This window comes from Solanum verrucosum, unplaced genomic scaffold, assembly GCF_900185275.1.
Source record: "Solanum verrucosum unplaced genomic scaffold, falcon-dt-bn FXZP01000261.1, whole genome shotgun sequence".
Taxonomy (NCBI): Eukaryota; Viridiplantae; Streptophyta; class Magnoliopsida; order Solanales; family Solanaceae; genus Solanum; species Solanum verrucosum.
In genome coordinates this window covers 11,739,248-11,756,145 of record NW_026019969.1, presented here as the reverse complement: position 1 = coordinate 11,756,145, position 16,898 = coordinate 11,739,248, and the positions used below count along the sequence as shown (strand labels likewise).

The 16,898-nt window shown below is 32.1% G+C and overlaps 2 protein-coding genes across 2 annotated transcripts; both read left to right on the top strand.

Moving 5' to 3' along the window:
• Positions 1-3,169: 3,169 nt before the first annotated feature.
• Positions 3,170-6,871, top strand: LOC125816508 (protein SHORT HYPOCOTYL IN WHITE LIGHT 1). The gene is made up of 4 exons (XM_049496120.1): positions 3,170-3,418; positions 3,511-3,738; positions 5,658-5,723; positions 6,639-6,871. Exons 1-4 carry the CDS (start codon positions 3,260-3,262, stop codon positions 6,786-6,788), a joined length of 603 nt encoding a protein of 200 aa, XP_049352077.1. The 5' UTR covers positions 3,170-3,259; the 3' UTR covers positions 6,789-6,871.
• A 4,625-nt stretch (positions 6,872-11,496) lies between these two features.
• LOC125816505 (amino acid permease 6-like) lies at positions 11,497-16,334 on the top strand. The gene is made up of 7 exons (XM_049496116.1): positions 11,497-11,619; positions 12,208-12,432; positions 13,973-14,066; positions 14,143-14,357; positions 14,707-14,852; positions 14,953-15,180; positions 15,655-16,334. Exons 1-7 carry the CDS (start codon positions 11,535-11,537, stop codon positions 16,078-16,080), a joined length of 1,419 nt encoding a protein of 472 aa, XP_049352073.1. The 5' UTR covers positions 11,497-11,534; the 3' UTR covers positions 16,081-16,334.
• The last annotated feature ends 564 nt before the right edge of the window (positions 16,335-16,898 follow it).

The window sequence follows — 16,898 nt, the reverse complement described above, 5'->3', positions numbered from 1 at the left end:
GCAAGTGATTTCCATAATTTAGATACACTACGAAAATTCATATAAGAGTGCGCGTCTTGAATAAGTAAGTATCGGGAAATTTCCATTTGAAGGTCCAAAGGAAGTAGGTCACAGATGTTATTATTATTGGGCTGAACTATTTGCTCCTTAGTGTTGCGCCAATTAACCTGAGTTAATTCATCTGACTTATCTTTCAAATCGTCGTCTCCAGCATTCTGTTGTGTTTTGAATATCCCCGGCCTGAATTGAAAATGACAAATTATCAGAAATCAATTAAACCAAACCAGCAACAATTGAAAGAAAAAAACAGGAATTGATTCGATGCTTACATCAATGAAGGAACTGAATTATAAGCGTTATGGATACAAATGTTCTCCTGGGGAGACACGAATATACTTTGATCCTTAAAATCGAAGGCATGTAATTCTTCCCTTTTACTTATGCAGTGATCATGATCATCCTCAGTAAAATAGACACAGTTTCCTTGATCAGGCGCGTATATTGCAGAGGAATATCCTCTGCTTAAAAAGATATATATCCCATTCAAATCGAACATTCTGCTGAATTGTTTGGTGGTCAAGTCCACATTCCACACCTCAATGACAGAAGGTGAGCCCAATTTTTGTTGAACCAGAAGCAATTGGTTCTGGTAAGAAACCAATTGTCTCCTCTTATACATAGCAATTTTATCGGTAGGTACTGTGGACAACAAATACGGAGCAGTCATGGTTATCTTCGGTCCATCTTCTATGATACCTAGTTTACCATTCATACATATAGTGTATATACACTTGCCGTTGAGGAATTCAACAGCATCACACAATCCAGACGTCCAATTCCTGCTGAATTCTATAGCTTCCCATTGGGCGTACAAAGGAGGGCGACAAACTAGAAAACATAACTCTCTTTTCAAAAATACAAAAACAGTGCAGAGGTAACCATTCAATCGCGGATTTTTGTTTCTTCTTTTTTTGTGATGGGTGTGTAAGCTTTGAGTATTATGAGTAATAGAGGGAATGAGAATACACTTCAATAGTTTCGTCTTAACAAAGTATTTGAAGTCAGGAATTGGAGGAAGTTGAATTTTGATGTGGTATTTCTGGCTCCAAATAAAACATTGATGAGAAAAATTATCAAGAAAAAAGCTCCACTTGTCCTGAAAAGCTACGCACATTAAACCTTCTCTGTTAACATCAAGAGTTGTGTGCTCCATTGCTGCTGAAACTGAAATACAATAGTAATTGTGTTTTGGCCTGTATTTATGATAATGCATCCACAATTAACATTCGGAAACCAATATTTGTGCGGTAATTCATGACCTAATCCTATTCGGATTCCGACAAAAATTATAACTGCCTAATCAAATTATTTCCTTTTCCAACCTTAATAATAAATGTGAATTAAGCAAAAATACATAATTTGCTCAGAAACAGCTCTGTTAATAGTATGATCTAAAAATATTTATTGGGTCAAAAATATACTTCTCCTAGTAAATATATTAGTATCTTTTTCCTTTTAAAAAAAAAATATATTTCATCGCTAATAAAATATTATTATTAAAGAACTCAATTTTTATTTGTAAATAATCTTATTTTCTTAATTTTATTTTAGCGGTTAAAATATAATAATTTCATATACTTTTTAGGTTATTTTATATAAGATCATAACAATCTCATCATTAATTTTCACATAAATAACGATTAACGATTGTATATATATAAAAAAAAAAAAGGACAATTTTTGAATAATTAATTAACATTAAAGTACTTTTGGACCAAACTATTTATTATAAAGATATTTTAAAACCAAACTATTAACCAAAGATATTTTTGTTCATATATTTCATAACCAAACTATTAACTAAATATATTTTAATTTATTTTTACATGAATAGGAATCCTAATATTGTCACACCTTTTTTCGCGGGAGAGGTAGTGATATCCTCCTCCTTTATTCTTCTCCGTAACATTATATGTAGTTAGGGGTGGCAAAATCAAGCCCAATTCGATCCAATTCATTTAGGTTTGGATTGGTTATTGACCCACTCATTTGTTAGCTCAATTCATCTCACCCAATTCATTAAAAATTGGGTTGATATGTAACTCAAATTGATTTTTGAGAAATCTTGTCAAAATATTATTACAAACCTTCCTTTTTGTTTTATATGTTACATATAGTTATAATAAAAGAAAAAAAAAATTCATTAGGTACTAAAAGCTTATAAAATAACAAATAAAGCTATTAAAACTTAGTAAAAATTGGACCGATTGGATAATGACCCGTTACCAACCCACATATTTCTTATTTGAGCAACTTTCACATATAGCAAACACAAAATTCATATTCGTATGCTATTGCAAACTTTGCATAATTGCGCTCCATAGCAAACATAAATATGTATATTTCGCTATACATATACAAAAGAAAGCAGTTGTATAATCTGTTTTGGTATACATATACAAAAATATCAATTGTATAAAGTGAGAGAGGCGAGTGAGCGAGCGAGCGAGATCTGGGAGAGTGGCGAGTGACATCTGGGAGAGTGGCGAGTGAGATCTGGGAGAGGGGAGAGAGAAGAACGAAAATATATGTATATACACAATTTTCACGCATTTTATACATTTGCGTTTTTGTATAAAGTGAGAGAGGGAAGTGAGAGAGCGAAATCTGGGAGAGTGGCGAGCGAGATCTAGGAGAGGGGAGAGAGGGGAACGAAAATATATGTATATATACAATTTTCTCTCGCTTTATACAAACACAAACGCATTTTATACAATTTGCAGTTTTTGTATAAAGTGAGAGAGGCGAGTGAGAGAGCGAGATCTGGGAAAGTGGCGAGCGAGATTTGAGAGAGGGGAGCGAAAATATATGTATATATACAATTTTCTTTCGCTTTTTACAAACACAAACACACTTTATACACTTGCGTTTGTATAAAAAACGAGAGAGGCGAGGGAGAGAACGAGAGTGGCGAGCGAGATTCACCAGGAGAGAGGTTAAATGACAATAGTTTGCTATGGGGTACAATTAAATCAAACTATATTTATAGCATTTAATTTAAATTAATAGTTCGCTATTATATACAATTTTCCCTTCTTATTTTCTTGAAGCGTATAACATCTTTTACTGAATTTGCTAATGCGATCATTAAAAATGAAAATAGAAAGAGGAAAAAAAAGAAGGAAAAAGGTGGCAGCTGAGTGATATTGTGTTCTTTTAGATGCTCAACCATTGAACTGCTAGTCTGCTACTCATTTTGATGGAGTCCACCACTAAATCTCTTCACTTTACCCTCTACAAAATTTACCACTCCAACTCCATAAACCCTCTTCCCCAATTCAATCATCTTCATTTCAAATTCCGTCCCATCTCTACTTTTCGCCTTCAAGCTTCCAGACGCATTTCCAATTTTTCTCAGGTGAATATTCCTTCCTTGCTATCCAGTAAGTTTTTTAAATTTAAATTAATGTTATTAATGCTTATTTCGGATTTGGAATTTGATTTTCTTAGGGAGGTGATGATTTGATCGGCGATTCCCGAAATTGGAGCCGTCATCGAGGCTCAGGCAACATAGTGACCGGAGATCATGATGAAGATGAAGATGATGAAGACGAAGAAGAGGAAGATCGAAGTTTGGATCTACTCGTTAAATTTGTACAGAACGTTTTCAAGAAGCTTTCTCGAAAAGCTAGGAAAGCTGTTCGCTCCGTTTTGCCTGATTCAATTTCTAGTCAATTGGTATTCTTTTGCTTAAATCTCATTATATAGCGGTTTAGTTTAGCAAAATCAAGTGTTTTTATTAATTCTTTCAACGAGTTTAGAATAATAACTCTGATATTGAAATTGAGCTCATTTATATATCAATCAATCAACTATGTTTCTGGCTTAAAATTATTCAGGGTCGACTATAGACATTTAAGTTCGTACTGTTGAGATATATCATATTTCTTTTAGCAAATCCAAACGGTATGAACCTTGTTTTGTTGCAAAGAAGGAAAACTAATGGATTAGGTGTGCTTGTTTGGACCTTTGACATTGGGAGGGGAAATAATAAAGGAAAACAAAGACATAGTAGCAAGATGATTACCTACTTCAGTAATCATGTTAGGTGTTTAAAGTATCTCTGAGCCTGTCTTTTCCCCTGGTGAAGGGTGATTTGATCCGCTAACTTGTAATCAAAGTTACTTTCTTTTTAGTCCACCTACACTGAGATTATAGGATTTTTTAATTTTCTTTCTTGGATGTAATGCTTTTCATTGTCCTGGTAAAATTGCCTTTAGAACGACTAGAATTACCTCCTCTTTGCTTGAAAAGCTAAGGTTGTCCTGACTGATGCTCACAAAAAAAACACAGTAGCATCCCTTATCAGTTCTGTAATGTGCTTCAATATATATAAGTTTTTCAGCATTATTCTATAGCTTTGTTCTTACACCAAAAAGAAGCAATCTAGACAATGTGCCTTATCCTACTGATTGATTTCTCTTTAGTTTCAAAGTACCTTGAGCACCTTCCTCTCCACTATGGATAGGATTTCATTTTCCTCTCATTATAAACCTTGATAACATCATAACATCAACGACAAAACAGCAATCATGCTAACAAATGTTACACCTAATACCCTAGTAAGTTAGCCTGTGAAGACTAATGCATCTTTAAAGGTATATCATTAAAAATGGCAGCAAATGGTTATGATCTTAATGACTCAAAAGATGTAAGATCTCAGCGATTCTGATTGGAATTCACATCACACAGAGTGCCATTGTGGATCAATTTGGAGTAAAACCCAAGATTCTTATGATCAACTGTAACTAACATGAAAAAGCCTCCTTTTACTAAGTCAGAATTACAATGTTAACTCTTCTTGTTAGCCTGATCAATGCTCAAAGTGTGAATGCCTGCTCTCTAAGGAAGTTTAGCTAATATAATTGTAGTTTTGATAATATAAGGAAGTTGTCCTGATTATTGTTGGAGACCGATACCATTATTATTCTTTTGGTTTTTTAATGCTTTCTCTGTTGTAGTTTTGGTTCTCATTTATTTAGATCCATGTTTCTATATATTATCTAAGTATTAACTCAATAGCAAGTAGACCACCTGCTTTTGTTCCGTGTATCACATAGTTAGCCATATTTCCCTCTCCATTGAAGACAAGCTGATTAGCTCTCAGTAGATTAGAATTGACGAGAAAGAAATTGAGGGAATATTGCTTCACGATGAAAAAGAAGACTATAATAGAGAACTTTGAACTTCTCTTGATGAAAATGGATGAAGCGGAATGAGCACTCCAACATGTTAGCTAACATATCCTGCAACATTTACTCCCCCAGTCAGACAGTCACTGTGCGAGGAGTTATACATTCCTTATTCAATAATTCGTTATGCAAGCTCACCATGCAATTTTTCATTTTTCTTTTCATTCTCAGCTCAAGAATTTATTAGTCTCTCAATTTGAACTGAAGAATTTATTAGCTTCTTATTCATGGATTTTTGTTTTTATATTCCAATTCTGCAATGTTTGAGAGAGTTAACCTCAAGCTTCATTTTCTATTCTGATTTCCCAATGAGTATTTCCCCTTTGTATGACTATCTAGAGTTGCACATGTGCTTTCCACATTGGCTGGTTTTTAAGTTAGTAACATGAGTTTTACTGGATGTAGGTGTCATTTTCTGTCAACGGAGTTATAATTTTGACATTTTTGTGGCTATCAAAAGCAGTTCTTGAGGTAAGTCTTTCACTTATTTTCTGTGATAAGGTGATATGTGGTACATTACTACGTAATGTACTTTCTATTCTAATCTGTCCGTTTTCGAGACACGTTCGGTGGACATGTCAGACTTCAATTAATGCATTGAGCTCTTCTAACTTTTGATTGATTCAGCTTTTTTACTCTTTCAAGTTGAATGAGTCTTGTGCTCGCTGCATTATACATACTTCCTCCATCCCAATTTATGTGATACTCTTTCCTTTTCGTATGTCCCAAAAAGAATGACATCTTTCTATATACTTTTAGTAACAATTTGATTTTAAACTTCACGTTTTATCCTTAATGAAATAATTTACTGTCAAAGAAATTTCTCATGATTGCTTTAGACCACAAGTTTCAAAACTCCCTTTTTCTTAAACTTCATGCCCAGTCAAATACCTTCACACAAATTGGGATGGAGGGAGTATACGGTTTTGTACAAGCAGACAGATTATGAAAAAAAGATTAACTTGTTTGTACTGCCAATAGCATCATACTACGGTCTAGAAGACTCAAATTGTTGATTGCTTATTATAACATAATATCTTGGGCTAATTATTGTGTCTATCATCTGAGGAATGTTTTAAACCCATAAGAAAGATTCCTTCTACGAAATTGGTGTTACTTCATTTTTTCCTCGGCAGCATGAGAAAATTTTCAATTGTAAGCCTGCTTAGACCTATTTGTTGTTACTACTCAGTTTTCACTTCAACATTTTCTGCAGTGTATGTCCCTGTCTTTGTTGATTGATCAATTATACAGTTCTCTCTGTTAATTGAGTCTGTTTAGCAATTAGTATGAAATGAGTGTGCCCCATCTCATCTTTTTTCCCTTAGCCTGGATGACTCCTCTTTGCAGTTAATATTCCCTTACTATGGTGTTTATGGTTTGCAGGTATTTTGCACCCTTGGGAGTGTAATTTTTGCTAGTATCTTACTTATTCGAGGAGTATGGACAGGCATATCATACTTACAAAATAATCGCAACCTTAGAACAGATGATGATGATGGTCGTGCATGGAGTGGAATGCAACCTGCAAGTTAACTAACTGTCTGGACAATGAGATCCCATAGTATTATTCCTGCTAGACTGGAAAGTAGCTCATGGAGATAACAACAAGTTGAGGAACTGCAATGTCCAATGATGGCTGCTCTGATTTTATTCGGAAACAAAAAATTTCCTAACACAATAATTGGGTTAAGGCCCCAAGGTCGAAGCTTGTTAGGTCTGTGGACTGTGATGTGTAACTAGGATGTCAACTTTACTTCACAAAATTTAAACACTATTAATATGGAGCACCAATCCAGAGCGCGTTTATTTACTTGGTATTATTTATTTTGCACAGGGGGTGCCCCAAAGGACTTTGATCACGTCCAGGAAACACTAGCACTGCTTGCCATGTTATGTTTTAGATATATTTTTGGTCAACTACAGAAAGCAGAGGAACATCGAGGCTGTTACCCACAATTCACCAACTGGCCTTGCTGGTTCCGACTCCATCAGTGTCGATTCTACGGAAAACATTGACATCCAAATCCAGTCCTCCATTGATGCATCTATCAACAATTCTCAATGTTACCTGTGCCCTGTCTTAGTATTTGTCAGCCAAAAGCTAATTATTGTATTTATAAGTAATCACGACAATACGCTAATTATTGGAATTTTTTTAATCGAATATGGTAAAATAAATTGTGTATTTAGGTAAATTTTCCAATAAAAAAGCAACAACTTTCCCAATTTGTAAGTTGTAAGAATTGGATCAGTATTGGGTCCAAGGCCCACAGCCCATTTTGACCTGGCTTAACTCGAGCTATAAGGCCGAAGGTTGCATCCTTTTATGATGGGCCAATGGGCTTAAATAGAAGTTATTGGAGAGAATGGAGCTTGTTAAATCAGAAAAAAGATAGGATTTTTTTATTTTTTTTTGTAAAATAAAGACAAAACTATACTACTACTAATATAACTATAATAAAAATCAAACCATCATCACCAGTCCACATAATATGTAGCTCGGATACATTAAATACTGATTCGGATACATTAAAGAAATAAGGAATTTTAGAAATAGAAGGGAATATTGGAAATAAGGGAAACATAAGACGTGTATTTTAATAATTTTTCCTAATAATAATAATAATAATCTTGCAAACATCTGTTTTGAAACATTCATGCTTACAATCTTTATTAAACATAAATTTAGCTGCTTGGCAGTAAGTTTTTATCAAAAACTTCTTGTTATAAAGATCACCTTGAAACTTTAAAACACTTTTAACAATTGCCAAAATTTCCTTTGATAGAGTTTATGATGCCATTATATTTTCCAAATTTGATTTAAAATCAGGTTATTGGCAGATTCAGATAGTAGAGTCGGACAAATACAAAACAAGAATGGGTTATTGAAGGTGCAACCCAACCAAAAAATAATATTAATGACGAGGTTTCGGAAATTGAATAGTTTAATGATGGAACTGTTAAAATTAAATTTTAATAATAATAATAATTAATAATAATAAGATTTTAATGAAGGGTTTGTTTGGATGTGCGGTAGATGAGGAGAACATGATTATGTATAAATATTTCTCTTGATCTTTAGGAGAACTCATTTATATGCAATTAACATAAGAAAAAAACATTATATTAAATTTGATAATAAGCAAATTGCCTTCCGAAATGAGATTTTAAGTTTTAAACCAAAAGCAATTTCCAATATTACTCTAAATTTAAGCTTCATTTGAGAGTGTTGTACAAGTTAAGTTAAAAGTACTTTTCAACATTACACAAAACAATTAAAATAAGTAACTGTTTATGCCGAAAGCAGTTAATAACAAATACACGTACAGCGCTATCTAAGGGACATGTCCTTGATCAACTCAAACGAAATAAGATGGAAACAAGATAACTAGGTCCGACCTTTTTATAACAATAGTTCATTATATTTATCAAATTCTCAATATCGATTCTTTATGTTAATTATATTATATTATATTTTCTCTATAATATTTATCAATAATACCAAAAAATGTCTGAATATAGAACACCATTATAAAAAGGTTTGACCGTACATGACCTTGGGAAAAAAAGAGGGATCGAGGGTGGAATACACGATCTTTAAAGTGCATGGCAGGATTTTATGCTGTTTCTTATCCTTTAATTTTTCTTTCACATCAGATTATTACCATTTAAAATGAATTTATAAGTTATAACTAGTACATAAGAATATATTAATCAGCTCTTTTCTAATTGGAAATATTCTAAATTAAAACTACATGTTCATGTCACTTTTATTTATATTTCAAATATGTATAAAATAAAAGAACATATATAGAAAAGATAATTAGAAAAAAGAAAGTGAGATTCTTTGTTGTTTTCCCTTGTTTGAAATGAAATAAAGTTTGAATTTAGAGTGATGCACATTTGTCGGTGGATATGATTCTAATTAAGACATATTGCTTGTTTTTTAAGGTATATATGCTTTGACTTCAATTCTCTTATTTGCACCATTTAAGGAGACACCCCTAACATGAAGGAAATATTGGATAAAAAGAAAAAGGAGTCCACTACGAACGATTAATGAGGTATGAGCTACTTTTGATGTTATATATAATGTTAAAAAACATTCTCTCACTCGGAGAAATCAAAATAAGAGGTTCGGACTCATTTTTAAATTCAATAGATATTGATTGTATCGTACTACTATAGTCATAACAAAATAATATAAATTAATGTTTAGTATTCTCTTAGTTCATTTTTACTTGTTCATATTGAATTTTATATGCTCATTAAGAAATAATTATTGATATGAGTATTTTATTATAATACTTATATCAATTGGTGTTTATAAGTATTACTGAAATGGGAATAACTAATTCATGTTAAGACTAAAACATGAAAAACATAGTAATTTTTTTTTTTGATATATTAAAAATGACAACTAAAGTAAAAATCTATTTGTTGGAATAGTATATAAATAAAAAGTGAACGGAGGGACTATTAGGTCTTGAACAATGATTCGGAGAATAAGTTATTAATGATACGGGTAAAACATAAAAAAAGATAATTATCTTTTTTTTTATATGTTAAAAGTTGAACAAGTAAAAGTGCACGAAAAGATTATTTTATTTTTGCCTTTGCACATATAGTGTAATTACTTACTTTAAATAAATTAACACAATCTGATTATATAATATATATAATCCCCACAGGCCACAAGTAATTATAGATTCTTAGTACTAATAAGTTTTATAACAATAAATTATAGAGTAGCATCCATGAGTAAATGATCTATTCTTGGATTTGTTAATTAAAACAGTGGCAAAGCATCTTAATTTAGACCAAGAACTTTGGTTAGTGCTTAACCCGCATTTTGGATGGTTCTTAATCATCTTTAAATTTTGACCGGTTGTCCTTGTTTCAGAATAAATAGTCTAAACCACAGTCAAATATTTTGTTTATAAGGTCAAATAATATATAAATAAATACTATATATTATTTTGATTTTTGAAGAGCAATATTTTAAGGGCTATATTTACACCACTTTTAAAAATAGCTGAATATATCAATAATTTCTTAAAATTTCATTTATGGTTTATTTGATTAAACTTTTAAAATCAATTTATTTTAAAAAGTGTTTTACAAAAAAATACTTATTTGACTAATCAATTTAAAAGTTACTTTTGAACAACAATACGCGGTTTGATCAAGCTTTAAAAGAATATTTTTTTAGCTTATGAAAGTCTACTTCCCAAAAAATTGATCAAACACCTCACTTTTCGAAAATAACTCTTTTGTAAAAAAATAACACACTTTTAACCTCCAAAAGAAGTTAGATACTCAAACTCTTCCAATTATATAATTAACACATGATAAAATATTTTACTAGACATTTCCAACTTATTTATGATTTTTCTTATACGTATTAACAATAATTTATTATGCAGATAAAAACAGATAAAATATATCTCCTCATTTAAATATACACATCACCGTAAATCAGCCCCTGATCAATCATCATTAGACTATTTGACATACGAAAAGAAGAATTTTTAAAAATAAAATATCAGTCCAAAAATATTACTTCCTCCGTTTTAAAAAGAGTGACGTAGTTTGACGTGACACGAAATTTAAGAAAATAAAGAAGACTTTTGAATCTTGTGGTCCTAAATTAAAGTTATGTCAAATGTACAAAATTGTCTTTTAATCTTGTGTCTTAAACATGCCACGTGGAAAGCTGAAATTAAAATGTTACAAAAAAAAAATCATTCTTTTTGAAACGGACTAAAAGAAAAGGAAATCATTCTTTTTGAAACACTGGAATTATATATTGAATTTAATCGAGTTAGCTGTCCCACTTACAACATGATTTATAGAAAAGCTGGAAAGAAAAAAAAACTCACGTCATAATTCCAATTTATTACATCACTAAAAAAATGTAATAGTTTATTACTCCATTCATGTCAACTTTCAAATTTCAAGATTCAAATAAATTTATATTTGACTATAAATTTTATACATCTTTTCAATTACTAATTTTATGATTTAGAATACTTTTAAATGTTATTTTAGATTTTTTGGAGATTTAATGCCCAAAATTTATAGTCAAAGATAAAATGTTTGACTTTTGAAAATAATCCAAACTATATCATATAAATTAAGACCGATCGAGGGTTTAGAATCTTTTTAGTGTGTGAGTTGTCAGTCCAGTACTCTTTATAAATACATAGCTATTGGCTTTGTCCACTTATCTTTATGTGTCCAATTTTTCTTCTACTTAGCATTAAAAGAGAGTAGATAATGGAGGGGAGTTTTAATGTCTCTATGGGTGGAGCCATTGATGATTCTTCCAAGTTTGATGATGATGGACGCCCCAAACGAACTGGTTTGTATAAATACACAATTTTTTTAAAATTTTTTTACTAAATAAATATTTTTCAATCACTAGATCTCTATTCTTGGAATTTCTAAAGTCATTTTTCTTTATATATATATCATGCAAATCTATTTTTTCTACCTGCATTCATGAAAATTTCCCTTATAAGGGGAATCTTCAATCACATAAAAGAGGAAAAAAGGATTAGGATATTTTTTTTGAAAAAATGTAACTAAAAGGGTGTAGGTGAAGATTGTTTGAAAAAATTAGAGAAAAAAACACAAAGAAATGTGTATAGGGTATGTGAATTCTTTCTCATCTGGCTAAACCTTGTTGATTAGTAGCGTTAAATTGATTTGCATATCTACAAGTTGATTCAGACATCACATGGTTAATTTTCTCCAAAAATAGAAAAGAAAAAGGAGATTAAATGGAACTTGACTATGTGAATTCTTCTCATCTGACTAAATAGTATTGAACAATATTACGATTATTCTGTATTTGTGGTTAGTGGTTATAACATGCATTGGATTACGGTGCATGTATAGAAGTTGATCCCGACATCATTGTTATAATTTTAATTGTTTAAATTTGTAGGAACGGTGTTGACTACAAGTGCCCATATCATAACAGCAGTGATAGGTTCAGGAGTGTTATCTTTGGCATGGGCTACAGCCCAATTGGGATGGATAGCAGGACCAGTTGCTCTCATTGCTTTCTCAGCCATAACATGGTTCACTTCTCTCCTCCTTGCCGATTGTTATCGCGCCCCCAATGGCTCTCGTAGCTACACCTATATGGATGCTGTTCGAGCCCATCTAGGTATGCATATATACTGACAATATAAAAAAAATATATATTTATATAGTCAAATTAGGATGGTTTGTGTTGTTTTCGTTTCCAACACATTATAAATCTTATGTTTGAACGTATTTAATTTTTGTGTGTGTTGATGTGTTACATTTAAGTTTGAGATGCACATTTATCGAGGTAAAAAGTTTTAACTTATATGTGGATATTTTGTTGTCCAACTTGAGATCCATTTTCGAGTTGAACTAGTTGTGATTCATGTAAAATATTCATTGATTATTTTGAGTTAAAACATCAATGGTTTGATCTTATTTAAGTTAGATTTGTAACGGTTTGACAATATATTTGTGGGTCAAGTTGAATTGATTGTAGTCAATGGTAAAATGTCACGTGGTCATATTTGCACAAAATCTAATACGTAATTTAAAGTGTTAAAGAGAAAAATAAATAAATTATATTGCTTTCATTTTATTTTGTGTGATGATATTTAATCAATTATAGAATATGAGTTTTTTTAAAAATAAAACAAAGACTTTTGTAAGCAAGATATAATTAAATTACCCTTATTACCAACAATAAAATAAGTGGTGTGTTCTTTATATGAAGTGGATTTATAAAGTCATATCATTAAGAGTTAAGTGGGTATAATAAAATTAAATCGTTTTTATAAATGTAAAATATAGCAATCACTTAAAAAAAACTAAAAGAAGTGTCACGTATATATCTTATCATTTTTATACCCCGCTTGTTGGACCACACTGGATATTGTTGTGGTTACACTGATTTGTGTGAATAGATGTAATTCAGTTCACACCTTGGAGGGTAATTCAAGAATGGAACATATAGGTGTGTTCCATTGTCAATTTCCCAGGAGAAGAAAAGAACAGAAGGGGGTTGTTGGTTGTGACTTGTGAATCATTAATGACTATTCAATATTCTTTACATAAAAGCCAATTTTTTTTTGTTTTTGTTGGAACATTTCATTAATGATTTACTTATCTTCTTTCCTTATGTTTCTCTCTACATTTTGCCACCTCAATTCTCTTCTACTTGTGAGTTTTGCCGGTTTCAATTTATGTGATAAAATTTGAATCAACATAAAAAAATAAGGAAGGGGGTGGGGGATAAATTTTTTGTAATTTATATTTTTAAACGTGTCATAATATTTACATGGTTAAAAAACATTTTTCATCAATGGTAAAATATGAAGTGTTAAAAATTAAAACCACTTGTTTCCAAATAAAAAAATATTTAATTCTTTTTTAAATGAATTAATAAAGAAATAACGTTACGAAATTGAGTGAGTAATATTTTAACCACCATAGTGGTTCTGAAGATGAGTTATTGTCATTTTCTCTTTTCGATTAACGTAGCCAAAGATGCACTTAATTGGAATACAAGACTTAGAGTTGAATCGATGGTTTAGAGGGTTCAAAATCGACCTTGAGGTTTCAGTTTCAAATTTTAGGTACTGTATTTTCATTTTGTAATGAAACCTAGTGAAAATTTTGAATGCGCGATTAACCTATTAAAATATTTTGTATGAATGCAGGAGGAAGGAAAGTCCAGCTTTGTGGATTAGCTCAATATAGTAACCTTTTTGGTGTTACCATTGGATATGCAATCACCACATCCATCAGCATGGTGTAAGTAGTTAATTTTTGCATTATATTTTTCTGTTTTGTGTTTAATTCTAATTCTTTATTTTTATTTATTTATCAGGGCAATTAAAAGATCCAACTGCTTTCATAGGAAAGGTCATGATGCTGATTGTCATGAGTCAAACAATCCCTTCATAATTTTATTTGGGATTATGCAAATCCTTCTATGCCAAATCCCAAATTTTCACAAGCTTTCATTCCTTTCCATCATTGCTGCTGTTATGTCATTTGCTTATTCTTTCATTGGACTTGGTCTCTCCATTGCCAAGATTGCAAGTTAGTTTTACCATTTTCCATATTCTTTTTACTTTTTTAGTGTGTTTGTTACGGCGGAAAATATTTTTCGATCTTCATGTTTTCTTTGTTAAAAAAATTTGGCTCTAAGAAAATAAGTTTCACTAGTGACACCACACACTTGTTGTCTCATCTCCACCCTCATAGTTATGTGTAGATTATAAATGAAATCTATTAGGACAATATTTTCTGCTTAGTAGCAAACACAAGAAAATAAGTAAAAAAATCACTTATTTTTCAAGAAAACGTTTTCGATCATACCATACACACATGTTTTCTCTTTTTCTTTTTTTTTCTTTTACCTAATGGTTTTGTAATTTGATATGGAAAGAGGATGGAGTAAGTGCAAACACAAGCTTAACAGGGACATCAGTTGGAAAAGATGTATCAGGCACAGACAAGATGTGGAACACCTTCTCTGCTCTTGGAGATATTGCCTTTGCCTATGCTTTCTCTACTGTTCTTATTGAAATTCAGGCAAAACAACCTTTCTTTTATTAACTACTTTTTTCAGTTTGTTAAACTTTTCCAGTCCACTTAAAATCTTAACATGTTTTTGGCAACTCAACTTTAACAGGACACTTTGAAATCCCATCCACCAGAAAATAAGTCCATGAAGAAAGCTGCATTGGTTGGTATCTCTGTGTCAACAATATTTTACACTCTATGTGGACTTCTAGGGTATGCTGCATTTGGAAACAAAGCGCCTGGAAACTTTCTAACAGGATTTGGATTCTATGAACCTTTCTGGCTTGTTGATTTCGCTAATGTATGCATTGTGGTTCATCTCGTTGGAGCTTACCAGGTAACATCAAACATCGCAAACACGTTCCCTAGTAGATTTTTATTTTTTGATGACCGTGGTGTCGACTAATTTCACGAGATACCTATCACCTTCTACTAGCAACAAGTACCTAGCAATTCTGTCCATCAAGGCTGGTAAATCACCTAGTGTTTTTGGAATTTGAACCTGAGACCTCATGACTCTCAACCGGTTCATTGACTACTAGGCCACACCCTTTGGATGTCAGTTCCTAGTAATTTCTTTTTGTTTCTCAACCGGTTCATTGACTACTAGGCCATGGGCACCTTTCACCTCAAAGCACAATCACTGAGCAACTCTATCTACTAAGGCTTAGGCTAATGTTCTCTCATAGTCTTCATCCAACTTCATTGGCTGCTAGGTCATAACCTTGGGTGCACACATCTAGTGTTTCACCATAACAGATCAATTTTATAAATCCCAATGGCAAAACTTAGTTTGATAATATGTTTGCAGGTGTTCTGTCAACCTCTATTTGGATTTGTAGAGGGTTGGAGCAAACAGAAATGGCCACAAAGTAAATTCATAACAAAAGAATACATGATCAACCTTTCACCCTTGGGGTTGTTCAATTTCAATTTTTACAGGCTGGTGTGGAGAACTTCATATGTGGTATTCACAACCATATTAGCCATGTTATTCCCATTCTTCAATGATTTCGTTGGTCTTCTGGGAGCAGCCTCATTTTGGCCACTCACTGTCTATTTCCCTATTCAGATGTACATTGCACAAGCCAAGATTCCTAAAAATTCATTTACCTGGATTTGGTTGAATATATTGAGTTTTGTGTGCCTGATTATCTCACTTCTTGCTGCTGCTGGATCTGTTCAAGGCCTTATCAAATCTCTCCGGGAATTCAAGCCCTTCCAATCTCGGTCTTGAGGTTCCTGTGGCTAATGTGTAGAGAATAAGAAAGGAAGACAAGCACCGCCCCTAAAGCCCCCTCCCCCTCCCCCTCCCCCTCCCCCTCCTCCAACTTCCCTTTTCTTTTAGTGACATACAGAATGGTTTGCCTTCACTAATCGAAGGCATACACATTTCATTATCGTGTATTGTAAGATTGATTTCCTAGATTTGGTGTTACAAAATTGCTATAGGCATAAACTTTTACAATCTTTAAGACTCATTTCCTAGATTTCGTGTTGCAGAATTTCTGTAGTTTTCATACAATTACTACTTATCAAGAAAAGTTGCTATAGGTTTCATTTAAATCTAATGATATGAAGTTCATGCTTTATTGCACACAGGTACAATTATGTATGTATAGGTATGGTAATGATATATTGAACTACTTTACTCTTGGTCCTATTTGTGCAATTAGGATGAGAGAAATATCATTAAAGGATTCATATGAACACCTTGAGTTGATTTTAGATTTTCTAAACTTAAATATCATTTGGATGCTCATTTGAAGTACTTCTCTGTCACTTGCTAGAAGGATTTGAAATCTATTAAACGGTAAAGTCGACATTAATACTACAATTGTGACATTATGAGTTCAAGTTCCATCTAGTACATAGAATCACTAAAATCATTGAAGCATATTGGATGAAAAATCCAGCATAAGCAGCTGGACCACTGGTTGTGCAAACAACCCAGAGCTCAAAGTTGCTAGGGATGTATCACAATTCACAAGTTGTAAAGTCACTCCTTTTTCTAAAATGGCATCAGCTTGAAACTAACAATATTTAATGTCACAC